The following is a 27,902-nucleotide window of genomic DNA, read 5'->3' as shown; positions in this document are numbered from 1 at the left end:
GCTGCTCACGTCCGGGCGGGGCGGGCACTGGAGCTACTGAGCAGCACCGAGAGTTTATCTCGTCCTTCTCGCCCTGCAGTCCTCCTGTCACGATGCTGCTGTTGCTGCTCTAAAGCCGTCAGGAGCGAAGCTGAGAGTCGTCCATTTGTCAACGGGCTGGAGGTGCTGGTGACCAAGGTGCCAGTTGTTTGAAATGATGTAGGCTAAAAGTCGAATTTGAGTTCCGAGGTGGAATGATCTTGTTATTTCATGCCGTGCTTGAAGAGTATGACCAAGGCCGTGCTAGAAAACAGACTCACTTCTTATTTGTGTTGCATGTACAGATTTGGTAGGCAAGGTTTAGGACACCTGGGGAAGAGGGGAAAAAAAGAAAGTTTCCATGTAAAATGATGTGTGGTGTTGTCACCAGGATAGGCAGCCAGCTGGAGCTCATGCTCTGACCTGAAGGTCATGATGCTCTCCTACCATGCATCCTTACGCATATCTATAACACATGGTTGATTATACCTGTGGCCGCCTGCCTTAAAGCCTCTTAAGAACTGCTATGTAATCTGTGATACTTGTTTTAATCTTTATGCTAGTAGTACTCTGAGTAGAATAGCATTTTCAACGTTTTAGTTTTTATCTATTATTCTGCATATTTATATTTATGCACATATTTATCTTTCTAACATCTCTGTGTATCTGAACAAGCTATTTTTAAGGATAAAATTAAACACAAGCTACAGCTCTGAATTACAGCATTAAGTTTCACAAACTGAACCTTTCATGGGCTTATGAAATAGTGGAGTAGACAGGGGAAGAAAATGAAAGGGCTATTTTTGCATAACAGCTGAGTGTCTAGCAGTCAGTCATAAATATACCTTGTTTTGGCCATTTTAGAAATCCTCATCTGGGAATCATTACCCTACTGGTATCCTAGCCATCTTGGGTTACTCACAGAATTAAGAGAAAGTCTGAATTTTTGCACTGTGGTGAAGAAATCTGCATGTGCTCACCACTCTAGCAACTTTTACTATGTTGTGTAAGACTTTATAAGCCACTTTGTGCAAAGAGCTTAGTCAGTATTTTAGGATGCAATCTTGTCTATTATTACCCTCTTAACATGTTTTAATGATGAAAATCTGATTTTTGTATTAATTTAAATCAAAATAAAACTTATGTAGTGACATAGTAACACTGTAGAAAGCTATTTCCACTGAAGAAATACTACCCAGCATCCTTAATCGTCCATTTTATCTGAACCTGTATGCATTATGGGTAACATGTGTGATGGTCCATTCTGTATAAAATTCTCTATCTCTAATTCTCTATCTGTTTAAAATTATTAATATTATTTTTATTAATTTTTTGTTGTTGCATATTTCAGGATGGAGAATGTACAAGAAGATAGTAAAGAAATTTCAAACACTGGAGAAGGTTCTGCGCCCAATCTTGTGGCAGCGGATAACACTGGGCGGAATCTCCCTACAGAGGATACTGTGACTGGCCCTGTTGCACCAGAGGATGCTGGATCCGAACCTGTTTACCACGCTCAACAAATAGCAAACTCTTCCACTTCCCAAGAGTCTTTTATTCCTGTAGCCCGAAGGCTGTCTAGGCGTTACCAGAGCTCTATTGGAGCTCTATCCATGCAAGAAGCTTCAAGAGAAAGACAGGTTCAGTATTCAGTGTTAGATCTTGACATAGATTTAAATACAGTTACAAATTGTTTTCCTTTTCTGTTTCCATTTCTTTTTCCTTTTGTTTTCTTTCTTTTTTCTTTCTTTCTTTTTTTTTTCCTATATCCTGTTCTCTTATTCCTGGTGGAAAGTGATGTGTGTATCTGTTTCTAATGTTTTCAATATTTTAAGATTTTGTTTTAAAGTTGTAGTGAAAGGAGGCCGAAGGTATTAGCTGAATGATTTACACTGAAGCAAGCCTGATTCCTGAAAATATTTATTGTCTGTAGATTCTTTAGCGTGATGTCATTACTGATATAGGCTTGTTTAGCAATGTACTAGCATAAGGAACATTAATTTAATAAATTGAAATATTTTTGTGGAAAAATAGAAAATATGGCACACAGAAATACTAAAATCTGCTGTAGAACATCTGGAGTATATTTAACATTTTCTTCTCCTTACCATACCCTCTGTTGACTTCGTGTTTTGTAATAATTGATAGTAATTTGCTCTTCTAGGAGCCTCTGAAAATGCACATACTTTTAAAAAGTAAAGCAATTACATATCTATAATACAAGACATTCAGCCTTAGTTGTAAGTTAAGTAGCAAGATACTGTTGCAATTTGTTTGTGTGGGTTTTGTTTGTTTGTTTGTTTTGTTCGTTTGAAAGATGTTTAATCTTTTAGGCTCAATACAGAGAAGCAAGAGAAAATCGAAGAACAAAAATTGATGCTTCATATAAATACATATTTGAAGTTCTCAGTGTCACACTAGGTTTAGACATAACAACTGTGGAAGAGTTGATTTTGGATGTCCCTTCAGTGAGTATGTTTTCTGTATCTGTTGAATTTCAATTGTTAGTCAAATACATCACAGGTTACCCCTTTAATATGAAATGTTAATTGCCATTTAGATCACTTCTGCCAGAAAGTGTGATTAATAAGGAATGCAGTTTATCTGGAGTGATACCTGGCTAAATCTTTCACCTTAATTTCCTGAAAGGTTTTCAAGTGTTCCCTTAACTTCTGATGGCTTTTTCTTTTTTTCTTACCTCAAGGAGAGCTTAATTATTGCTATTATTTTGACCCAGTGGATTCTTATCACCAAGTTTCATTCATCTCTGCCTAACTTTGTTATATTCTGAAAATAATTGTTCATATTTGTAAAGCAAGTCATGATTGAAATGTCAAAGATAGTTCAAAAATAAGCATAACTTCATGGAATGTTTTTTGGGGAAAAAAAAGTATGTTTCTTTAGTAAGAAGGGAGAAGATGAATCTGTTTCACTACTGTAATGCCCATTAAATAATTTTCAGTTTTGAGTGCTTCAATTTTTGTAATTATTTTAAGCTGTTTCACAGTGCTTGGAAAAGCAGGAGCAACCAGCTTAATTGTTCTTTTACTGTCATAACTTAGTGTGTATGTATGTAAAGGTACAGCCCTTGTCATCTCAGTTTTTGTCAGTTAAAGATTAGACTTAGCCTTCAAATTTTAACCAGACACTATAAACTTTGATTAAACGTATCAATTGTTAGAACTTTAGCTCTTCTGATACAAGCTCAATATATACTCACAACCAAAATTATTCATTGTTTCATATTGATATTTACACATTGTAAAATGTGTATGAATTAACCTTTTTTATACTTATGCTTACACAATGTTGAGGTGCTTTAAGCTTTGTCAGTTAATTGACATTTTGTTTCTTTGCTGTTGATAAGTGGCATATAGTTTTAGATCATCCAGACTTCATGTCAAATTGCTGTTCTATGCTAAGTTTGATTAACTCATACGCACAAGAACCTTTGGGATAGAGTACATTGGGGTTTTTGTTCATTTTTGTTTGTTTTCCCCTTATTTATCACCATTTCAACACTATTAATTCACTTTTTATGTTGGTTTATTTGTTTGCTTTTGATTCAGCAGTTCGAAGCATTTGATTCGTTTTTTGCCAAGAGTGGAAGTAAAGCACTGAAAATTTTTTATCAGGAAGGAGATGCACCAGGAATAGGTAACTTTTTAACAGCATTAATACCAGCAGATATCGCTAACACTGCTTCAAGTCAAATAGTTCAGGAAAACATCAGTCAATTTCAACAATTTCTGGAAGGAAGTCTATAAAAACAAATTATTTTAAAAAGTTAAAATGTTTGCAACTATTTCTTTCAAGAATTTTGCCCTCAATTAATAAGAAACTTCTTTCATAGAATCTCGGGGAGACCAACTTTTAACACTATCTGATTATAGTGACAGGACAAGGGGGAATGGCTTTAAACTGTAAGAGGGGAGATTTAGGTTAGATGTTAGGAAGAAATCATCTACTCGGAGAGTGGTGAGGCACTGTAACAGATTGTCCAGAGAAGCTGTGGGTACCCCTTCCGTGGAGGGCCTCAAGGGCAGGCAGGTTCAGTGAGACCCTGGGCAGCCTGAGTTGGTTGGGGGCAGCTCTGCCCATGACAGGGTAGCTGAGACTAAATGGTCATTAAGGTCCCTTCCAACCCTAGCCATTCTACAATTCTATGATGTGATCTGTCTGAGTTTGCATCTATTATCAATATTTCAAAATGTTCAATTTTTGCACTCTCAGTACATAATTAGAATTTGATATGTAAAATGCGAAAAGGTTTTCTAAGCTCAGATCATGGCAATTCCCTTACCTACTTGTATGAAACAATCACATTGCATTGACTTATATTCATAGGTAAACTGATGGTATCCCCTCCTTATGCTACAGTTTTGTATATATGTACTCTACATACTCCATATCTGCAGAATCACTTCAAAGTTCAGCAATTAAGAGTAACAGAAGTAACTGTTTCCTCCTAGCTACAACTCCAAGTAAAGTAGAATCAACTGCTGATGCAGCTGCTACCTAGCAGCTGTTTGATTCAAATCTGCTAGGATAAAACAGAAGAGATGCAGTTGAGAAAGATGGTTAGCCTGTGATGAGAATCTGGGGAGATTTTGACTGGTGTGAAAGTAATGTAAACAGAACCTGTAATTTTGAGATAGAGAAAGAGAAGGTGGGAAGAAAACTGGCTGGTCAGGGAGATTGTGTAAGAGAGAATTTGTGGGTGGTTAAACAAATATGATGGAAGGACACAATAAGAAAAAGAGCTTCAAAATGACTAAGTAATAGAATGGAAGTTTATCAAGAAGTTGCATAAGAAATAGGTAGTGCTATTAGAAACTTCTGAAATTAAGTTGAAACTTTGAGAAGGAGATAGAAATTAGGGAAAAGGAGGGGAATAAGTAAGGAAAAATTAGCAATTAGCCTTGCTCATATGTTTCAAGTTCTGTTTATTTTCTCTGAATGAAGTTTCTGCACAAACTTTACATTTGTGACTATAATTTTTCAGACATAAAGGAGTATCTCTGGAACATCACAAAGTATTTAATATACCCTGCTTTTTCTACTTTTTCTTTTTCCTGCCTCATGCCTATCTATTTCCTTAATACTTCTTTACTTGTTTCCTTTTTTTTTTTTTCTTGAGCATGATATCTTTGATAGGATGAAGGAGAATCAGCATATAATGTATCTTAGCCTCCAGCAAATTACAAGATGATGGACGTGAGCAAATTCCATCTTCAGTGCAGCACAATACACTGAAATTGCTTTGTGAGGCATACATTATGTGCTTAGTACGGATTTTTAATTGTTTGAGTAAATTCAGCCATGGATTATTCCTTTTTTTTTTTTTTTTGCTTCTCATATGCACAGAAGATGAAAATAAGTGATTTTTGTGTTGAATTCTATTTCATTGTATTTCAAGCATTTTATAATAATTCACCTAAAAAAAATAGTGACACCTATGACATTTTTTTCAGAATGTGGTCGGCCAATTCCAGGAATTGCAAAAGGAAGTAAAATGATGCGATTTTATGTGGATAACGCACCGGAGAAATTTGTAGGACTATGCTTGTTTTTTGTTCGTCTTAAGAATGACAGCCCTATGAAGGCAAAAAGTATACATAAGGTATTCTCTCAGTTTTAAAAATGAAGAATAGATAGTGAAACAAACAATGAAATAAAACTATTGCTATGTTACTAAAATTTCTGGTAACTGCAGATTTTTGAATGTTAACTTGTATCCCACTGTGCTTTCATCTTTGGGGAGATGATGAAGAGTTATATTACTTCAGCAAGTACTCAGGATACCTGCTGAATTCTCTGTCTTGCAGGGCAGTTGTTAAAGAAGCAGTCAGCATTTAGATAAGTTTATTCCCTTCTTTAACATTTTTTCTTGTAGAAGGTAAAGCCACTAAATACATTTTAGGCCTGGTGAAACCCTAAACTAGAAGGACTAGTGTTTGCCTAGAAGAATTTATATATAGCAATTTCCAGCAGAGAAAGTTTGTATCTCTCTCTTTTGTATCTTTAAATGTGTGAAAGGGGCATTTATCAAAAGTAGGTTACATAGCATGAGTTCTACCATACAACTATATAAGACACTATTAGATATGTGTGGAGTTGATTCTCATCAATCAGCAAGACTTTTCTCCTGATGTTAAAATTTTAATATGCAAAATCAGAGTGTTATTGTTAAAAAAAAATGCTGTCTTTGTAATACCATTTCCATTTTAACTTTCTTCATCACTAACAATTATTCTGTTTCAATGCAGGATATATTCTTTGGTGTTTTGGATGCCACTGAAGGGCTTTTACATGGTATTAAGAACATGTTAGAAAAGATTTTTCTCCCAGCTATCCTTGCAACAAATAACTGGGGTGTTTTAAGTCAGACCAAGCAGGATACAAAAGACAAACAGAATTTTGTGGAAAATATTAGGAGATACCTTTCATCTCTAGAAGGTAAGCTTTGTGGTTAGAAAGCCATCAGGTTAGAAGAATTCTACTTAAGACTTTTAAACGCAGTAGGACACATGTAAACAATGCACCTAAGTCTTCAAGGCAAAATAAAATTATCAAAAGCTTGCCTAATAAACAGTTGAAGAGATTACTGACTTAAGAAAATTAGCTAGTGATACATTGCTTCTGAGGAGGTGTGGGATTTAAAAGATGAATTTTCTGTTTTATGCAATTTCAGTAAAATGCCTATTATATTGAAACATTACTGTTTACAGACACGTATTCCCACATGTAAACTGCTTACACTGGTAGAAATGAATTTTCAAATCTTAATTGGTTCTGTACTGTAATTTTATTTTATTGTGTTTGTTTGTTTTATTTGTTATTATTCAGGGGCTATAGTAAGCACTGAAGGAACTGTTGAGTTGGAAAAAATAGATCACATTAATTTTTCCAAACTCCAGTCTTTCGAGGAAGTAAGAGCAGCAGCAAATAATCCGGATATGATTCACCAGTTAGAAGAAGTACTTATGATCTGGCATAGACAAATTGAAAGAGTAAGTTGTTCTAACACATTGATCCAACATGAATATTGTTAGATACTTATAAATGATACATAAGACTTGCCTGAAGTTATTTTAAGGTTACATCTAGATTTGTGCCTGAGTATGCCTGCCAATTACTTCTGGTTATCCCTCAGAACTTGCAGTCTGTTAAGAATACATGGTTCTCAACTGTAAATATGCAAGCAGCACAAAGGAGAGGATGAAGGATGCAAGAATAACAGTGATGGTATATACACATATACCACACAGACACACACTCACAGCGTATGAATTATGTGCTAGGTTTCTGCTAACTGTCAAGCTGATATTGTCAGTAGGATGTTTGACCTGGCCAAGTGTGGCATTTTTGATCTGGATCTGGTTCTCCTGTGCAAATCTTACATGGTGACATCTCTGTTATCCATGAAATTAGTGTCAGAACATCTCTTCTTGATAATAATTTGTCTGTTCTCTGAAACAGCCTTTATTTGTTTGTTTGTTTGTTTGTTTGTTTGTTTGTTTTTCAATTTGATTGCAGGTTCTGATTGAGAGTCAACAGATAAGGAAAGAAACTGATGATTCAGGTCCATTGACTGAATTAGAGCACTGGAAATGTATGTCTGCTAAATTTAGTTCCATTATTGAGCAGATCAAAGGACCAGAATGCAAAACTGTCCTTAATATTCTGAATGTTGGATGTTCTAAGCTACTACGGGTATTTAATCTTTTTTTTCCCTTTTTATAATAGACTAAGCTTGCAATATTTATTTATTTATTTGTATTTAAGAGAGATTTTCTGAGGAGAATTAAGAGGGGAAAATTTAGATACACTGCTAGTGTGCTTGACGTAGTGAGAGAAGATATTAAAGATATTGGCAAAAAAAGTAAATAATCTCAGATGTATACAAGTTACATTACTTGTTTTGATGGAGCCTTTAACAAACAATTTTCCAAGGTTTGCTCTGAAGTACATCAGTGCAAGTTAACAATTAACAAGTAAACAATTCATTACCTTTGAAATTTTTTTTTAAGTAAAGTTTTTTGTCTAGGTGTGGCAAGAGCTGGATGCCAGAATTACAGAGGCTGCAAATGAATCAAAAGATAACGCGAAATATTTAAGCACACTTGAAAAAGTTTGTCAGCCTCTTTATGACTGTGATGTTGTGAGTATATCTTTCATTATTCTCTAAGCAAAATTTAGGTATTTGTATAAAATATCCGTAAGAGAACTTTCAGGGTATATGATATCTTCTTTGTATTTGTTCACATGTATTGATTTTTATTTGAAACATCCATCTAGCTAAACTAGCTAAAATATAACATTATTTTATTAGAAATATAGTTGGAAGTATGTATTCTATCAATAAACAAATACATGTCATTGCGTAGATAGTGCTCTGGCAGTATTATTTTAAAATGACCCCAAAATACATATGTACAGTGTAAGGATCTCAAAATATATATTTCATTGAAAATTCCATTTGTCAATGAATATTACACAACCATATCCAAAATGTCAAGTTTTCAGTTATATAAAAATAATGGAAACCTAATGAGCTCCTAAATGCTACTAGCAGTGTAAAATAATATTTTGATAGTGAAAATATTGTTTGCTGCATCTGTAGAAATTACAGCAAGTCAGAATTTAAATATTAGATTTTTTGTGTATACTAGTCAGCCCTAATTCAGTAAAAATATATTGTTTATTTTTTACCATTAATTATTATAACAATTACATATTTGTAAGGACTGTTGCGAATAAGGTGGAAGGAGGAAATAGCCAAGGAAAAGTTGTTTGTTCCGTTCTTTTTTTCTAGACCTTTCTGTTTTAATCCTACATGATTCCTGTCCTCCATCAGAAAATGTTGCATATTTTTCCTGAGTTCTGTCAGGTTAGAATCCTAATTCAAAGTTTTAACTGAGTGGAAGCAAAAACAAGCAACAACCCCACCTAACAAGCACACATACAAAAATACCAGAACAACAAGCATAGAACGGCAGAAAAGACGCAAAAGCAGTTTCTCTATTTCAGTCCTTCAGTCTATCGCTAGAGGGTGCCAGGCACCACGGAATAAAGGACATTGTCAAGTGTGTATCAGACTTAAACCTCTTCCTAGGAGTTAAGATAATCTAACATAAATACATTTGTGGGTAGGGCCAGATTTTGTTAGAGATTTTGTTAGTAAACTAACATGAGATAATTAACTTCGTTCTTTATTTAATCAGGAGCACTTTGTTTAAATCTGAATTTCTGTTTTATCTCTCCCCACTGTGTTGAGGACTGAGTAAACAGTTACTGCTGCTTATCTGGTTGCTGGGTTAAACCACAACAGTTGGAGATTCTTTTTAAACTGCTTTTTTGGGGGTAATTTTTGTCAGTGTTGCTATACTATTAAATTTCATATCTCTATAAAGTAAGTACCAATAATTTTTTCCTAGTTGTAACTCATGAGTCATGAATTGTTACATACATCAAATAAATAAATATTTTTCTCATTAAGCAGATAGTATTCCTCTAGTGGTTGTGTATGTTTTGCATGCTTCCTGTGCTTTATAGTAAAGTAATATTTTTCAAACAGAACCCTTCTACTAGTGATTAGTTGACAAATGAGAAAGTCATATCCTGTAAATTTTCCTAGAAGACGGTGTGTCACATGTGATAAGACTTGTGTCACATTTGTAAGAACAGCCTGGGCCTATTTGATATTTGCTTAGTAATTACCATTTTTCCACAATGTCTGGATATTATTTATGAGGAGTCTTTTCTTTTGCCTTTTTTTTTTCTTTGAACAAAGTATTTTGGAAGTGGTTCAGTGACTGAAGAGTGGTAAGGTCACTTAGTTTTAATGGTATGAACAGTGATTTCATGGAATGTGTATAGTACTTGGATCTTTTATATGACCAATACTCATTAATAAAATTAATACTGTGACAATTTTATGACTTTTGTGAAATCTCTGAATGATACATTTTATGCAGTGATTATTTTTACAACATAACTGCATAGAACACATTTAACAGCTGTACTTGAAGAAAAGCAGAAGCATTAATCATGAACAACCACTGTCAGCTACCAGAAGAATACTTTATTTTATGCCAAAAAATGAAACCTATACTTTTGGAATCAGTGTTCAGTTATGGTCATCAAAATAGCCCTGAAAATATTAATATGAATCTCTTTATCTGACCAAATAGTCTGAGAGTTTTATTGAGTTTATTAGTTGAGATTCCTTTAAAAATGTGTTGAACCTGATTAGATCTTTTTTTTTCTTACAATAAACTTTTTGGTAAGATGCATTGACAATTTAAAAATAGTTTTTCTCAAACTCTGTGTTAAGGTGTCAATGACAAATGGAATACCAAACTTGATAAATTCTATCCGAATGGTTCACAGTGTTTCAAGATATTACAATACTTCTGAAAGGATGACATCATTGTTTATAAAGGTAAATATATTAAACTTAATGAATTGTTTTCATGTTTGTTTTTTTTTTTTAATGAAAAATATAAAACATCTAATTTTGTTTCATTCAAAAGGACAGCTGTTAAAAATTGGTGACAAATAGTGGGTGTATGTAAGGGAAGAGAAGCCTGCTGATCAATAAAGGATTGAATTCAGAGTGGAAACTGATCTTTTGGAATGAACTTTGTTATCCTTGGTTCAACAAAGTTATTTTTTTCTTCTTAATAAATGTCAGGATATGAATTAATCTGCTCAGTTGCTTGCTAAATGAAAATGAGAAGTTTGTGCTTCTCTATGGTGTTATATCGCTGCTAAAAGTTCTTAGACAGCTAAAGCTATAGATCCTACGTTTTCATCTTGAGATGACTGTTAATACAGTGTAAAACTATTGCTGCACTTTTTGTATTCATTGTTAAATTGGACAGTGCTGATAAAGATATGCAAATATTAGAGTTGTAAGGTACAAATTAGTTAGAAGGCAGAAGTTCTATGGGAATGATCTGCAGGATGAGAAGAAAAGGTTTTCTTTTGCAGAGGGTAAATTCATTCTCTCACTTAGGGAGACGTAATGGTGTCTCTCATCATATCAGATGTCATCTAATTTCACAGTTCACTATAAATTTGCTGTCACTAGGAACTTTGAAAACAGTTGAGACTGTCTGGGCAATTTTCATAACTCAGCTGAGTATTCATCTATAGCTTTTTTTATTTGTGTACTTCAAGAACTTGTAATACTAGTGAGATTTGAACCCACTCCTCATGTCTATAATTGGTAAACCCTATGGCCCTCTGGCAGCCTATTTCTTTCATTGCCAACAAGTGTGGTTTTTCTGTTAGCTATTTACTCCAGTAAGCATATAGAACATACTGATAGTGGACCTAAATATTTAACTTTCTTTCTTAAATAAAACAAAAAACAGAACAAAACCCTAGGATTTAGTATAGATTTCTTAGCAATTGGTTTTGAACTAGAAGATTAAGAAAGCCTTTACTGAGGCTACCTGTGTCTCTGTCTCAGGCTGTTTTCCATATGTCAGTTCTTAGGTATGGATTATAGAACAACAGACATATTTGCCTGGTCAATAATTGTTTTTTTACATTTTTGAATATTGTCACTTGATAGTGTCAATTAATGACTTAAGGGATCATGTGATTCACTACAGAGGCTACTTTACAGCCAAAATGGTTATATGAAGCTGTGCTATAAAACACCAAGGATAAATTCTATTCTAATCTAAGTTTTTTTCATCAAGGCTCGAGTGTTTTAACTGCTTACTCCATAGTGAATACTTACATTTAAAGATCACCAGAATGTCTCCACCACACTGCAGGTCCTGCCTATAGCCTTAGGTCTTACTGTATTACAGTGTAAGTGAAGAATAATTAGGATGAAATTACTTTGTTACTGAAATGTCTTTGTTCTTGCATTTGGTGACGTTCTGGTTTTATGCTTATTGGTATTCTTATGAATTACATGCACTCATAAATACTTCTTGGGACTTGAGTATTTTTCTGGGAATGCTTTAAGACATTCCATAAGGTGTTTATCTTTTATGACGCATATATTATTCTGCCGTTTCTATTCCCACAAGTAAAATTAATTCAAAGTCTGATAGTACTAACACACACAAGTGGGAATTTTGACAGATTCTGTGAAAAAGAAAATTTTCTTCTAATCATGAAACCTAATTGTTTCATTTGTCTGCCCTAGGTTACAAATCAAATGGTTGCAACATGTAGAGCATACATTACAGATGGTGGCTCATTTCATATATGGGACCGGGAGATACCAATAGTCACAAAAAAAATAAAGGTTTGTATTTTGATATTTCTGTTATTTTTCTATTAAAACTGTTGATTACCTATTTATATGTATGAGGAAGCTGGCTCAAATAGTGATCTGCTAGCCAAACCTGAGCCTATGAGTTATTCTGGTCGTGCTTCTGTGATAAGCTGTTTAAGAAAGAGTAACAAAAATGCTGTGGAACAGCTGTGAGAGAGGGAGGAGAGAAAAAAAGAGAGAAACAGCTATGCAGGCTCCAAGGTCACTGAAGAAGGAGAGAGAGGAGATGCTCCAAATTATAAGTAGACTGCTGCTAAACGAATGAACTCCATATCCCTATGCTACTTGATGGAGAGTGAGTAAAACAGGAGAAATTGAGCTTAGAAAGGAGTAGGAGAATTGTGTTTTTTAAATTTGCTTTTAGTTCTTGTTGCGTTACTCCATTACTAACTAGCAGTGCATTAAATTAATATTGCTGTCCTCTAAACCACTCTTCATTTTTCACATAATCTAAAGCTTTCCTGTTGTGTTTTTGATGACTTGTTTCCCAGTGTTGTCTTTCACTGGACTGTATAGCTGTACAGTTATATACTGGAAATACTTGCTACGAATACAAAAATAGAACTATAGTACATAAGCCATTACTGTCTGTTGGCTGAAACTAGACTCAGTGCTAATTCACCACTTTGGAATAACAGTGGATTTTGATTCTCTTATCTCTTATGTATGAGTGTAGCTTAATGATATGACATTTATTTCTTTCCCTTTTAGGACTGCATTTTCCTATTGAAAGAGTATCAGAGATGTTTTCATGAAGCAAAGCAAGAGATTTTGGAAAATTTAGGAGAAAAATCATTTGAAGTATCTGAAATGTATATTTTTGGGAAATCTGAGGCTTTTCGTAGGAGATTAGAAAAGGTGAGTAAGTTGTATATTTTTACTGTCAGTTCTGAAGTAGAACTTCTCCAGAGAACAGTTGACAAGGCAAATCTAACTTTACATGGTCTTAATAAAAGTGTGAAAGAGTTTTTTAACTTTCTTTGTGAACGGAGTTTGATGCTTTCACAGAGTAAGTAATCTAAATATTTTAGACAATTACCTTGCAATGTTCTACTGAATTTGTTAGTTTTTCTGTGTTATCTAGGTGAATTATCTCCATTAATCTAGATGTACATCACTACTTTTGGAGGTTTGGAATAATGTAAAAAATACCAGACTTTTATTATGTGAATAGTGATCTAAAGTCATTAATAAGTCCTTTTGATGCTGAGCACAATTCTTCAGATGATTCTTCTACTTGCTGTAGCCTTAGCATTTTGCTTGCTAATTTTCATCCGTGGGGTTTGCATGGGACAGATGATAGGTGTTTCTAGATGCAGAATGAAATGAGACAAGTAATAAGAGAGTAGTGGGGTAATTATCAAAAGGTAGGAATTATGTTATTAATTGTTTTTCCTTATCATACAGTATGTACATTCCAATCTACATGGTTTTATTCTATACGGTGAAACCTCTTCATATAATCACTTTGTATATGTCATGTTTGAACTCTTTTTCTGTATGACCCTACAGTCAAATATGGAAAACATACAAACAAGCCTTTCCCAACAAGAAAAATGAAGATGGTTTTGCATTATTTTGAGTTACGGTGATAACTGATGTTGAAAATGGATTTAAATATGCTGAGTTGAAGATATTTTTCTTAGAAGCTCAGAAGCAAAGTGTGTCTGAATCCACTAGTTAATTTGGGAGGACTAGCTGTTGTTTAGATAATTTTCCTCAGATTTTTATTTATAGAGGAAGTAAAGTATTTATCATGTTGCATGATAATAACATTTGTATTTCAGATTGCAGAGATGATAAATGTAGTACAAACTTTTCATGCACTGAGTATGTCTTCCATTGAAGGCATAGATATTATGGCAATAAAATTCCAAAATATCTACCGAAGTGTTCTAAAGAAACAATATGACATCCTGGACCTAAGGGAAACGGAATTTGATGTGGATTTTGTGGACTTCATGACAAGAATTGAAGGTTTAGAGGTAAATAGGATTGTAATTTATAACTTAATCTCATCACTACTTACTGAGTAGTACTACATTAAGTAATTGTCAGACATCAAAATATTACAGTATGACTAGAAAAACAGTACTAAATTATATGTCTCTTAGGTACAGATACAAACATTTATGCATACTTGTTTTGGAAGAATTTTGTCTTCACAAGATGCACTCCAGTTACTTCAAAGGTATTGGCAAGTATGTTTTAAAATATTTTAAAGTGATGTGAAATTACTGATTAATACGATTTAAATAGCATGATTAATTTTGTAACAAAGGATCTAATTTTTTTTTTTTTGTCATGACTGGTATTATAAATCACGCAGCCATTACAAGAAAGTTGTATTTTAGCTTTCTAAAACAAATCACTATATTCTTCTGTTTCTTCCTTTTATTACAATATGTTTTGCATGTACAAGTTAATGAAACAAAACAAAGAAAAAAGTACATAAAGATGGAGCAGAACTTTTCACATTGTTAGAACTTTTCCAAGACAACCAAAAATTAGACAGATTGAGAAGCATCTCCTAGATCTGTGTTTCTTTCATTTCACTTAATATTTATGTATTAGAAAATGGGAATAAAAAATGTTTTCTAAATATAATTTTAGATACTTGATTTTAATACAGATTTCAGAACCTGAGATTGCCATGCCTTGAAGAAGAAACAATACATACAGTTGCTTGTATTTTTCAACGTTATGTAGCAGAACTTGAAGCTATTAAAAAGGTACTTTATTTCATTGCAGCAGATTTCAAACATTTAAAGAACAAATACTTTAATATACATAACTTGTATTTGTTCTTTCTGTTTCATAACTGACTTTCAGTACTTATTTTTTTTCTATTACAGAAAAGAGGCCTGAGTACATATGAAAATATGTCATACACTTTGCTCTTCTGGGCAAAAATATCTTAGATTCTAATTTTGAAGCAGAATCTTTGCTTTTATTACATCAGCAATTAAATAAGAAGTATATAATACTTACTGACAAGTGTACATCGGTGAACATGAATTTTGTTTTGTTATTTTATGAGGCCTCTTAAGTTGATTCTCATTTATCTATGTGCATTATCTGATGTTACAATATTATAACTAGTTACAGAATGCGGGTAAATCATATTTTTGTAATTTTGCATTGCTTACTTAGTCTATCATCACTATAGAATAATTGTGAATTAACTTCTGGAGACTGTTCATATCATTTGATTTTAACATTTGGAGATTTCCTGCATCATCATTTTATGTTTCTGCAAAGGCAACACTTGTATCTGAACTCAATGTCCATATTCCCTTTCTATTCAAGTATCATGTTCTAAACCAGTAAAATTTCTTGGTAGGCTATCATGTCACTTCATACAAATTTAATTTGTTTGACTTGAGAGAAAAACTGTGATGCTGGAGAAAAACAGTTTAACATTTCAAAAAGTATTTTTTTCTTTTTTAATTCATTTATATAATGATATTGCAGACTTACCAAACTCAGAAAGATGACCCCCCTCTTCCTCGAAACGTGCCACCTGTTTCAGGAAAGATACTGTGGGTGAGACAGCTCTTCAGGAGGATAAATGAGCCAATTAACTATTTCCATGTAAGTTGACGTGAAGAAAAAACAAATATTATTTTTAGAAGTGACCTTCCTTCGATAGAAGGACCATATTGTTTCTGGTTATAATGTAGTGACTTCCCAGATACGTATGTGATTGCTATTAAAAATTTATTGTTGTTGTGAATCCAAGCTATAGTGTTTGTTTGACTTACCTCTTGACTAGCACTCCAGGCTGGAAATATGAACAGATTTGTAGATCCTAGACGATTTTTTGGTGTCCTCTATTGGAGTAGTCAGCATCTTCCTATGCTAAGATCTGCTATATTTCATGAAACATTTGAAAGATTCTTCTACAAGTTTTCTAGGGTCTTCTACTGTTATATTCTATGAGAAGGGGTTTTTCTTGTTTCCTTCATATAAGAACAAGGATTGCCTCAACCACGCGTAATACAACAATTGCCTAAATATATTCCAAAGTAAAAAACAAACAAAGAAAAACTAAGCATCTCATCAGATGTAAGATATTTTAATGAGTAAAAAAAATGATAAAGGAAAATTGATTAATAGAGAAATTTTTTTAAGTGATTTATTTTTTTTGTTTGTTACCATTCAGTTTTGAGTTTAACTGAGCATCCATTTCACTGGAAATTCCAGATGTGTAACTCTTTCATATAACATATATTTACTATTCATTTTATTAGTTCATATTGACTTCAATGTCCTGTAAAATTGAGTTAGATGTAAAATTTTTAAGAACACTGTAATTATCATTTGTAATAGCTTGAATGAGGTGTAGTCAGTATTTAAATTGAAAAAAAAAATCCTCAAATAGGATGCATTTCTTTTGATATAATTTTAATTTTGAATGTTCTGTGTTTTAATAGAAAAATTCAAATATCTTGACAAGTCCGGAAGGTAAAGCAGTTGTTCAGTTATACAACAGAATTGCCTATGTCTTGGTGAAATTTGAGGTAGTCTATCATACTGCATGGATGAAGGAGATTTCAGAATTACGATATCGTAAGTAACTGAAATTATAATTGGCTTTTTTTAATTGTTATTGAATGCTAGATAATGCAAATCAATTTAGATAATTTTTTAGTCTCATTCACCCTTAAAATATGTAAATTAATAATGAAGCAATATACTAGTCCAGTAATGCAAATTAGTATTCTTGACTATTATTTTGATCCAGAAGGAAACAATTTTTTTGTCTTCAAAACTGATATGAAAATATCTTTGCAGCCTTACAAGCCACAGTGCTTGTACGTCATCCTCAAACTGGAAAGTTCCTGGTCAATTTTGATCCCCAGATTCCAGAGATTATTCAAGAGACCAAATGCATGATAAAGTTGGGTTTGGAAGTACCAGAGCAAGCCAAAAATATAGCAAAAATAGAAAATATCCTGAAGTCAAACAAGTTACGTTTAGAGGTAAATTTAAAAATTGCTATTTTTACTTTGGAGAAGAAAAAATCAATTTTTCTAAGGTTAATCATTTTGATCCTTATTACTTTGATCCTTTGGTAAAAGTGAGATTTACTTAGATTAAAATGAATCAGATCAAGAGTTGTAGTTTTTCCTTAGATCATCAATAGTGTTTAGGAATGTACAGATTTAGACAAGAATGTTGGAAATGACTTATTCTTGAGTGCTTGTAAAACAAACAAAAAACCTCCAAAATCAAACAATATCAACAATAACAAAAACTTGTCTGCAGAGATGAATGTGAAAACTGAAGTAAGTCAGTGGAATGTGCAGGTGGACATAGAAGATCTCATTTTAAAAACCTGCACTAACTGCTGTGTGCTGTTTGATGTTTCTTGTACCCTGTGTTGTGTTACATATATTCTGGTGATGAAGCAATCAAAGCTATCCAAAATGCATTCACTCTTTAAAAATCAGTAAAAAGCAGTCCAACAGAATTGAATATTCAAATACTGTGTTTGGAAGATAAGATGAGCTACAGACTACCTGTGAGAGAAGTCAAGTGTCTGCTATCTTTTTCAGTATTTATCCCACAGACTTGTCAGTAAGTTTGTATCTTGGGGATTAGATATACCATATGAGATTTTGAGTTTTGTGTTCTCTTTTTTTTTTAATAATTTACAGAATCTTCTCCAATATTATGAAGATTTATGTCAAGATATGCGAACCGTTTTTGTAAATATAATGGCACCAAAAATGCAAAAGGTTGGTATCACAAAATGCACTTCAGGACACTTCAGAAGAATTTAGAGTAACATAACAACAGGTTACAAATTAAAAATATTTAGATTGATCTATAAGTTGTGTACTTACGGTTTTCCTAAAACCTTCAAGACCAAAAATTTGCTCAGACAAAAATTCCCTCAGACAGTAATACTGAAATAATGTGTATTAAAGTAGAATAATCAGAATATCTTTGAGACATAATCCAACTAGAACAAAGATTACAGACTTTGTGGGTGTATTTATCTATGCAAGTTTCTGTCTTTGACATAGAGGTACATTCTACATTCAGTTAGGGAAATGGTAAGGAAAAGAAATGTGTGTAGTGTTTTTGTTTGTTTTTGTTTTGTTTTTAATTATCATAGAGCATATAATAAAAAGATTGACAGCTGTCTCAGCATAAGCCAGCAGTGTGTCCTGGTGACCAGGAGGACAAACTGCATTTTGGGATGCGTTAAGCATGTAGCCAGATGGTCAAAAGAGATAATTTTCCTGCTGTATTCAATGTTTGTGTGACCTAACCTTGAATACTGTGTGAAGTTCCGGGCTCCATGATATAAGAAGGATATTAAGATACATGAAAGTGAAGGAAAGCAAAGCTGGTAAAATCACTGGAAGCGATGTCTGAAGAGATTAAACTGAAGATGCTTACTTTGTTTAGTTTGGAGAAAAGGAGGTTGAAGTGCATGGCAGTGGCACAAAGCTTCTCCAAGAGAGATTCAGACTGAACATTAGGAGACTTGTGCTTACCAGGAGCATGGTCAAACTCTGGAATAGCTTCCTAGAGTGGTGATTCATGCCTTATGTCCTTCAGTGCTCAAGAGGCATTTGGGCAGTGCCCTCTAAGGAGGATCCAGAAAATTACAGATTTTTATTTTTTTTAGAACTAGTGACTTCCACTCAGAGATGCTGTCCAGAAGTAAAAAAAAAAAAAAAAGAAAAAGGAAGATCTTTGCTGGCCATGTACATTTAACAGTTGTGGACGTTCTCTCTCCCACAGTGTTGCATAAATTTCTGGTATTTTCCTTGAAAATTTGTAAGCTTCTCTACAAAACTTACACAGCTCATTATCTCATCAGGGATGTTAGAACTTCTAATAATAATGGCATTTGTTTTATATTTCTTATTTAAAAAAATCCATTACATTTGCTTTTTGTGCTTAGATGGAAACTGTGTTGAGGCAAGGACTTACTATGTTGACTTGGTCATCAGTGACACTGGATAGTTTCTTTCAAGAAGCTGATGAAGTTCTGTGTATGTTTAAACAGTTTCTGAAAAAGGTACTCTTTTGATCACTGCCTGATTGAAATTCTGTTTTAGAGAAAATATCCCAAGTTGACTGCTCTTCATATTGTATATTAATATAGGCTTAACACTTGAAATATGTAATTTTTGTTTCTAAAAGTGTTTTGTGTTGTTTTTTTTTTTTTTGAAAAATGATTAACTCAGTGATTCCCTCCAGTAATTACCCTCATATGCATGATCTTTGCTTCTGTTCTTTCAGTACAATGTATTTCCACCTGTTGACTTCAAATTCTGTGACTGTCACTCTGATTTTAGGCTTGTTATTTTTTGAGTACTTGTTCAAATCATTAGATTTCAATTTCTCCAGCATTCATATATTTCAGTTTTCCAACATGAAACATTCTCAGTGTTCATAGACAGGTGCTTATGAATTAGAAGATCTTGTTTTTAACAAGTGAAAACCAAACTGTGCAGAGTAATAATAATAAAAATTGTTGTATCATACTGCACAAAATGTAAATATATGCGCACTTACCAATCTGGTTATTATTTCCAGTATTATATTTAAACTTTCATTGATTGTATTTCAGTTTGTCTGTAGTAGAATATTTTTATATTCTGAATATAATTCAGAGCTGAATATTTTTATTGGCTACTTGTCTCCCTGAATTTCCCCTATAATAATAAAAGATAATTCATGTTAAAAAAAAATCATACAGAAAAAAATGGATTATATTTTGCCATTGTAAATATCCCATAAGCTGCCATAACTGAGGAGGCATTGTTTTGCTTCTTCTTTTTTCAATCTGTTAGTTTTGTCTTAAGATCTTTAAATTTTGTGCTTTTACTATAGTTTTGTGTTTTTTTGGGTTTTTTTTTCCTGTTATGATTCAGTTTCTCAGATTTTCTTAATTTTTAAATGGTAGAGAGAAGGAATCTCTGCAAAATAATGTATTGCAATATTATCTGTTAGAACTCCCTAGAGGAATAGTTTCTGTTTTACACATAGATGTATGGTACTAATATGATCTTTTCCTTCTAGGTAAACGATTTATGTGATGTACGGATTGACTTAATATTAAAAGAAATATCAACTACACTTTTAGTTGTCTTACCAGTAGATGGCCCTATCAAAGTAAATGATATGTTGGCCTCTAATGAGGTATGTACAGCTTTACATATTTGAACAAGAATTCTTGATTGTGTTAGAAACAATGCCTTAGTAAATTACTATAAATCTAGAAAATAATTATTTTCCCAGCAGAAATTCAAAACATTGTATTTTGTTAAATATTTTAGGAGTATAAATTGATACTTAGGTATTTGAGGTACCTACACTGTAGTATTGCACATATAATTTTATTACATGAGTAACTTTATTTATTTAACTACCTTATATAGATTTTTTTATAGAGATACTTAAATATATATATGGACTTCTATAATTTTCAATTTTCTTTTTGTTTGTTTTTGAGAAGGTTTAAAAAATGCTTTCCAAAAAGTACACTTGAGAATTTAAAAGTTTCCTTCATTTCAAATGAGGTATTTTTTTTTAACTGAATGCAGGTAAATAAAATCATAAAGAATAGTTGAAAGGGTTTATTTGAATTACACCAGATTCAGATTTTGACCTTCTTTCAGTACTCAGTGTTTTCTTCCAGCCTTTAAAAATGGCATTGCATTTTTAATTTTTGAAAAAAATCATTAAAATATAATTAAAAATTTTACAAATACAGTAAAGATTTTGGTTTTAGTTTCCTGTCTTCTTCTGGAAGTGTTGTTTTTTCATTGAAATGAATTCTTGCCTTCATGTAGTTTTTGTCTGATGGATACAATGTTCAGGAAATTGTTTGGTTCTCCATGAAAGGGAACGATGAGAAGATCATCAGTGGTACTAAGCTAATTTTTTGTTATTCTTGCTTAACAGATACATAATAAAGAATGTGCTGACTTATTGAACCACAAAAGTATGAATATTGAAGATGCCGTTCATGAACTAATATCTGTGTTTGAATATAATTATGAAATTAAACATTCTAAAAAAGCCTCAAAAGAGCAGGCATTACAAGGTAGGTAATTATGATTGTTTAAATAATTTAATTTTTTTTCTGTAGCTTTAACTAGTTCATATCAAAATTGAATTGTTTTAGATAATTTTCTTGAGATACATTCTTCCTGCTGTGGTTCCATCTATGTCACCCTTCTGCAGTCATAAGTGACTCTGAAGTTAAATTGCTAGTGTATTAAATACACATGGAATTCATTATTGGTGGAGTTTCTAGAATTAAACTCTCTTATTTGGAATACCAGGATACTGTTCTAGGCAATGAACATTATGATCCCCTTTCTTCTAGTTCTTTTTTTTCCACATTTTTTTCTATCTTTTTCCAACTTTTTATTTTATTACATTGAGATAGAGTGTTCTTTTCAGCTGCATCAGTACTGTCATCAGTACTGTCTATCTCTTAGCAATTTTTCTGTCACAGTGGTATTTTATCATAAATATTACTGCACCCTATGCAAGAGCAGACTTTTAGTGCAGACTTTTAGTGCATTTTGGCCAATTTAGTGCGGTCAGCTGCTTGTACAAGGCTCACCACTGATCAGTGTATCTGGTCCCCACTGCTTTGCAGTGTGTTGCAAAGATTTTGAGAGGTCCCATAGTATTGTATTTGTAGTTTCTTTTCAACAAGAATATTTATTTTGAAGTTTAATCAAAGAGACCTCCTTTTCTTATCCAGGATTTTTTCCTTCTGGATTTGGTTTCCTTCAGATATAGAAGTGTGGTCAGGGTTAACACTCTGGATAGTTATATATCACGCAACCAGGATGAAAAACCTGAAGAAAAAATGCTTCTCTGTAGCTTGTTAAATAGTTTATATTGATTTTTGGCCTCACTCACCTGATATATTCACATCCTCCTACCTATCTTTGCACACATTTGTACCATGTATTGGTTAGCCTGAAGCTTAATACCTGGCCTCTTAACCAAGTTCCTTCAAAATAATATGAAATGCTTTCACTTAGCTGGATCAGTTGCTACTAAAATTAATAGCAATATTATTTTTTCTATGAAGAGGTTGGGGGGGACAGCGTGCTTCAAAGCAGAACACATATTTCAGTTAACAAAAAGATGTATTTATATATATTTATTTTACAGGAAAAGGAAAACATATAGTATTTGAAGGTATTGAAGATGAGAGAGAAGATACTGCAGCTCTTCATGATGATAATACCAAGGGCAAAGATAAAGAAGATGAGTTTAAAGAGGTATTTTGTGATAAGAGGAGATTTATTTATTTCTAAGTCTGAACAAATTAGTATAATTGAGTATCTTGAGGACAAACTGTATATCAGTAAGTCCTGAATTGAAATTGGTGGAAAGATGCAACCTCTACTGCCATACATCCAGCATCTGTCTCTGACTTTGTGGCCAAGCATGATAACATAGGAGGCATTACTGTCAGAGCCACCCTTGTATATATACCTTTTTTAATGCAGTTTTTACTTATTTATTTCACTCACAAGGTGGTTTCCCACTTAACGTTTCCCCTTGTGTTTCTCCTGTAGCTTACAAAATAAATTCCTTCAGCCTAGAACTATTATGTTCGACCAATATATTTTGAAATAATCTTCATCTTCCTGTCTGAATACAATATTAAATAATGTATGTCTTACTCATTACAGAAATGTGAAGAGATAACTGCCTATTTCAGTCATCAGCTGCTAGATAGTCTCCAGAAAGCCACTCGACTATCGTTGGATAGTCTTAAGAAAAGAATATTAGTTTCAAAGTAAGTTGCAAATGCAAGATTTCTTCTGTAGCAGTAGAAAAACATATATTATTTTTATGTATAACTGTACATATATATTCACACTGAGTGCCTGTGTCATCAGTCATCAGCCAAACAGTTCCTGACCTTTTGCAGATAGGAAGAACCAGGAGAGCTGTCAATTTTTGCAGCAGTCATGCTCTAGGCCCAGACCTTTATGTGTTAGGTTGTTAGCTGTATAGCTACGTATGTTATATGCTTTTATTTCCCCTTGGCCTGCACTCCTTTAATTTATTCTCCTATATTTTCCTTGGAATTGCTCGCAAAATGTTATACAATTCATTTTCCAATGTGAATAACAAGAACTTAAGTGAACTTTCTAAGACATACGTGGCAGTGTGACCATCTGTTCATTTTAGTCAGATTATTTGTGCAAGCATGTCTGTTCACTCAGGATTGTTTTCAATAGGCTGAAAATCATTAGTGCACGCATTATGAATTCTTTATGACTGAAAAGATCTATGCAGTTGTACTGTTTGGTTTTTTTTTCCTTCTATTTGTTTAGTTATATCATTCTTTGTAGCATTATTTCTATATAGTTCTCTGTGGTGGATGAAACATATACTTTATAGACATAATTTCTTCCACAAATATGTTGTCTATTGAAGAGCTAGCCTATTTAGACTTCTATTGAGATAGTTTATTTTAAGTAGGTAACTTTGACTGTATTTTATCATTATTACATGTTGAAGTTTCTATTTCTTTTTTTCTTTATTTTTAATCTTTGTATTTAGCTACACCATCATATTGTTGAAGGCTTCCTTCTTCGACACTGTCATGGGGTAGCAATCATAAATTGTTCTTTGCAATTTCTTTAATTTTAATTTTGAAGGGCTTCAGGTTATGCATTTGGCATTTTGTACTAGCTTATATCTTTGAAACTGTACAGTTTTGTATTTATCTAAACTTCCATGAGGCAACTCTTACTGCTGTAGGTTGTTGAATGAAACAGTCAGTGAAACCTTTTTATGCCCTACTCAAAACACTGCCAAATCTCCATCATTCTTAAATTGAGAGATTGAAATCCAGAATTAGAAAATATTCTGGATAAAACGTTCAGAAAACAATGTCTATATCTAAAGTAACGTTTTTCTGAATGATGGACTTGTGGCTATTTTCTTTATCCTTAAAACATAAAACATGTCAAATAGCTAATACCCTAACAGTGTAAAAACTCTCCATGAAGGTTTCCACAGGAAAAAGTAGCTCAGCTGACGTTTCTAAGATAATTTCAGTATGTTTCATAGTAAAGGATGTATATAACATGTTTCAAATTTATTTCCAGGAAAACTACATTTAGAAGACCAGCATTACCAAGCAAATCTGAAGAGAATGTTCCTTTTATAAAAGCAGAAGTGCACCTTGCTATACCTAATGTGGTAAGATGTGTCATTTTGGTAAGGTAAAGTATGTTATCTTATGATGCCTGCGCATTTGCATGAGCACAGGATGAAGGTACACTTCTACAGAACCAGCACCAATTCAGAAAAAGAACTTCAGTTCACTGACAGTATAGAACAGATGTGTTCACAGTCACAGTATTTCTGATTTTTGTCTTAAAGGGGGGGGTGGGGGGTGGGTTAAACTAGCTGATCTTTGAGGTCCTTTTCAACTCAGCCCATTTTGTGACTCTATGAAGTTCTTGGCTGACCCAGAGCAGCAGTTAAGTAATGCTGAGTAAAGTACCACTTTATTTTAACAAATGGGATTTTTGGTACTTGTAAAATCTGGCCTTTTATTGTTCAGGTATACTTCATCAATTATACTGCATTGTTCATTAATGACCTTTGGAGAATAATTACTACTCTTCTTATAGTGGCTGTGTTTCAATAGATTTTGCATATTTGGTTTTCTAACTGTTTTGTCCCTCTCGTGATTTAAATCCATTGTTGAATAAAAACAATGGATGTTATTTTTCCTCAGTTTGGCTTTAATCATCTCAGTAGGAGTTAAGATGACTAGAAAGAGAACTCCACAGAAAGGAGATAACTCAAAAGCAAGAAATGAGCTGTGGATTTCTGTGTGCAGAGGGCAAGAAGGCAGACAGGTTAAAAAGAAAGAATAGATGGACTCGCTTTTCTGTTGTAGAGTAGGATAACTTTGTGTCAGCAATATGTATGGCATTTTATTTTACACGTGAGAAGATAGCTTAACACTGTCCAACTGTTTCATAAAAAAAAGTTTTACACTTTGACATGATAATGGAAGAAATGTTCTGTTCTACGACAATATTCCTTTGACATTGAAGATATGTTTGTACAGACATTTTGTTGTACTGCACATGTGTGTACACATGGTACACACAGTTTGTGAAGCTGTCAGATTTTTACCTTGTCAGTATTTGTCTAAGTGTAATATCCCAAGCTCTGTCCACTGCAAAGGGAAATGTACGTATTTTTCTTTCGAGGCTGGAGGCATTCAAGGCCAGGTTGGATGGGCAGCCTGGTCTACTGGTTGGCAACCCTGCCCGCAGCAGGGGGGTTGAAACTAGCTGATCTTTGAGGTCCTTTTCAACCCAGCCTATTTTGTGATTCTATGAAGTTCTTGGCTGACCCAGAGCAGCAGTTAAGTAATGCTGAGTAAAGTACCACTTTATTTTAACAAATGGGATTTTGCAAGTCCGTTGTTCTAATGCATACAACTTCTCAGTCTGTTAAATTGATTTGTAAAACATTACAGTCTCTTTTTGCAGTTTATACACATGTTCTTAATCCTCCTGTGGGACAATTTCATCATTTCCGAATAATGGCTTACACTTGAAAGCTATAAGATAATGTTCTAAGGACTACATTTGAGGACTGAGAGTATCCCATGATTGATGTTTGTTCTAAAGCTTTTTTAAAAATGCTTTTTGGTTTTCTGTTCTTTCCTGGATTACTCTGTTAGATTCATCCTCCTACTCAGCATTCTGGAGGACCTGATGTGTACCTTTTCCCAAGCTTATCCTATGTAGAATTCTTTTCAGAAAAGAGCAGGCTAAAGCCACAATTAACATTATTCTGACAATGCATTTGAAAAAGCTCTGTGTTCAGGACTTTCTGGCTATTTGTGTAATACTAAATAAAAGAGGTTGGTATTTGGCCTTCAAACCCAGCTGACCTGAAATGGCTTCTATTTGCACCAGTAAATGCTTTTTCTCCTGAATCCAGGAGTTTGTATTTAAACTGTCTTAGGAACAACAGCAGCTATCATAATGTGTTCTCTGAACTGTACCTGATAATTTACTTTGTGGTTGTTTTTATTTATCTATCTATTTATTTATTTATTTGAGAGAGAGTGCTATTTTACAAGCTATGCCAGAGAGCATACTAGTATTTATACAGTGTATCAATGTATAGACTGGAGCTATGCTTTGAGCCTGTTCTGTTTGCTAGTTGTTCTGGATGCAGATCAAGAATTTTTTTATTTTTTTTCTCAGGTAGTTGAATAAGTTCACTACCTGTCTGCCTTGGGTATTCTGGGTACAAAATCCATTGTGAGTAAAGAAGTTGAGATTAGGGCTAATGCATGGAGTTTCATTTTCTAATTACTGTGTTCTTTCTAAGTTGCATGTTTTCTAACACTATTTCAACTACTTAAATAGGTTATGGTTCCCAGTTTAGATGATATACAGCAAGCTATCAATCGTATGATTCAACTGATTCTGGATGTAAGTCGTGGAGTTGTTCAGTGGGGACAGAAGAATCTTCTAAAATCTGGGTTAAAAACAGAAGTAGCGCCTTCAACAGGATTAAAAAAAATAGCCAAAAAGGAAGAAAGTAAGTTGATTTATTTTTGACTTCTTAATTATTTCAACTTTGAATTCTAATAAAATTGCCATATTCTAGTTATGATTCCTTCAGAAAATTGTTAACAACTTGAAAAATTTTTCTTTCTGATAGTCCAGAATTGGGACTTTAAAATCAATTGAAACACATAAGTATATATCTTAAGATAGCCCCTTTCCTCTGCTTTGTCAAAATGCAACATTAGCAAATAAACATTTTCACTGCTTCCAGACACTCATCAGCAGTGGTCAGTGAGGAAGGGGTCCAAGAATGGTAGTTTGTTGTTTGGTCAAGGAGATCTGTGGGATGTGTTGGCATCAGTGAGTCAATCTCAGACATTGTTTCTGGTGTCCAGATTCCTGTGGTGGTCTTCATGCTAAAATAATATGCCCTGTTAAACAATGTGACTGTCAGGAAGAGTGAGTTAAATCTGCTTCAAAATGCTTGGGTGTTTGTTGTGAATGAAAGGCTTAATTAGATCTCACAAAGTCAATGTCTACAATGATTGATTGTATCAAAAGTTCATCACATATTTAGGGTATGATAGATTGCATTTTACTTTCCTTCTATTTGAGTTTACTTTTAAATCCTAAAGGAGTCAGTCAGAGCTCCTGTTTCAGCGTTAATAGTGAAACTGTAGCAGCAGCCATTATCTTACCTTTCAGGTAAGACTTAAAAGACAGATGCCAACAGACAAGTGAAGACTCAAAACACAAACTTTGTTTTTGCACTCATAAAACTTCGCCAAGTCACAAATTGCATGGTTTATTATTTTTTTTATATCACAATTTATTGAGGCATCTTACAGTTCTAGAAATGTACCATATTTTAGGAGGTTTGTACTATTTAAAGCACTGTAAGAATTTAAAAGGAAAAAGCACATAATATTTATGAGGTCTTGTCATGTTCTAGTTGCAATTAAATATACAAAGTGAAATTATAATTCTGAATGAAGAAGACTCTTCTTTCT

General features: G+C 33.3%; 2 protein-coding genes across 2 annotated transcripts in view; one reads left to right on the top strand and one right to left on the bottom strand.

Moving 5' to 3' along the window:
• The window catches only part of KCNK5 (potassium two pore domain channel subfamily K member 5), a 369,979-nt gene that overhangs the window by 77,425 nt on the left and 264,652 nt on the right, over positions 1–27,902 (bottom strand). The gene's annotated exons all lie outside the window — the stretch shown is intronic.
• The window catches only part of DNAH8 (dynein axonemal heavy chain 8), a 99,581-nt gene continuing 77,212 nt past the window's right edge, over positions 5,534–27,902 (top strand). The window contains exons 1-22 of the mRNA XM_065735732.1: positions 5,534–5,641; positions 6,288–6,477; positions 6,868–7,031; positions 7,558–7,734; positions 8,069–8,182; positions 10,358–10,465; positions 12,194–12,295; positions 13,037–13,183; positions 14,113–14,310; positions 14,440–14,516; positions 14,958–15,057; positions 15,800–15,919; positions 16,762–16,897; positions 17,123–17,310; positions 17,989–18,069; positions 19,251–19,367; positions 20,375–20,494; positions 21,260–21,401; positions 22,493–22,602; positions 23,020–23,126; positions 24,469–24,544; positions 26,749–26,923. Of these exons, the coding sequence (XP_065591804.1) occupies positions 5,534–5,641; positions 6,288–6,477; positions 6,868–7,031; positions 7,558–7,734; positions 8,069–8,182; positions 10,358–10,465; positions 12,194–12,295; positions 13,037–13,183; positions 14,113–14,310; positions 14,440–14,516; positions 14,958–15,057; positions 15,800–15,919; positions 16,762–16,897; positions 17,123–17,310; positions 17,989–18,069; positions 19,251–19,367; positions 20,375–20,494; positions 21,260–21,401; positions 22,493–22,602; positions 23,020–23,126; positions 24,469–24,544; positions 26,749–26,923 (2,857 nt within the window). The remainder of the gene's footprint in view (positions 5,642–6,287; positions 6,478–6,867; positions 7,032–7,557; positions 7,735–8,068; positions 8,183–10,357; positions 10,466–12,193; positions 12,296–13,036; positions 13,184–14,112; positions 14,311–14,439; positions 14,517–14,957; positions 15,058–15,799; positions 15,920–16,761; positions 16,898–17,122; positions 17,311–17,988; positions 18,070–19,250; positions 19,368–20,374; positions 20,495–21,259; positions 21,402–22,492; positions 22,603–23,019; positions 23,127–24,468; positions 24,545–26,748; positions 26,924–27,902) is intronic.

This window comes from Cyrtonyx montezumae, unplaced genomic scaffold (genome assembly GCF_038088225.1).
Source record: "Cyrtonyx montezumae isolate F1298 unplaced genomic scaffold, pur_monq_1.0 scaffold_0, whole genome shotgun sequence".
NCBI lineage: Eukaryota > Metazoa > Chordata > Aves > Galliformes > Odontophoridae > Cyrtonyx > Cyrtonyx montezumae.
Note: the sequence above shows the minus strand (reverse complement) of the source record. Positions and strands in the feature narration are given on the sequence as shown.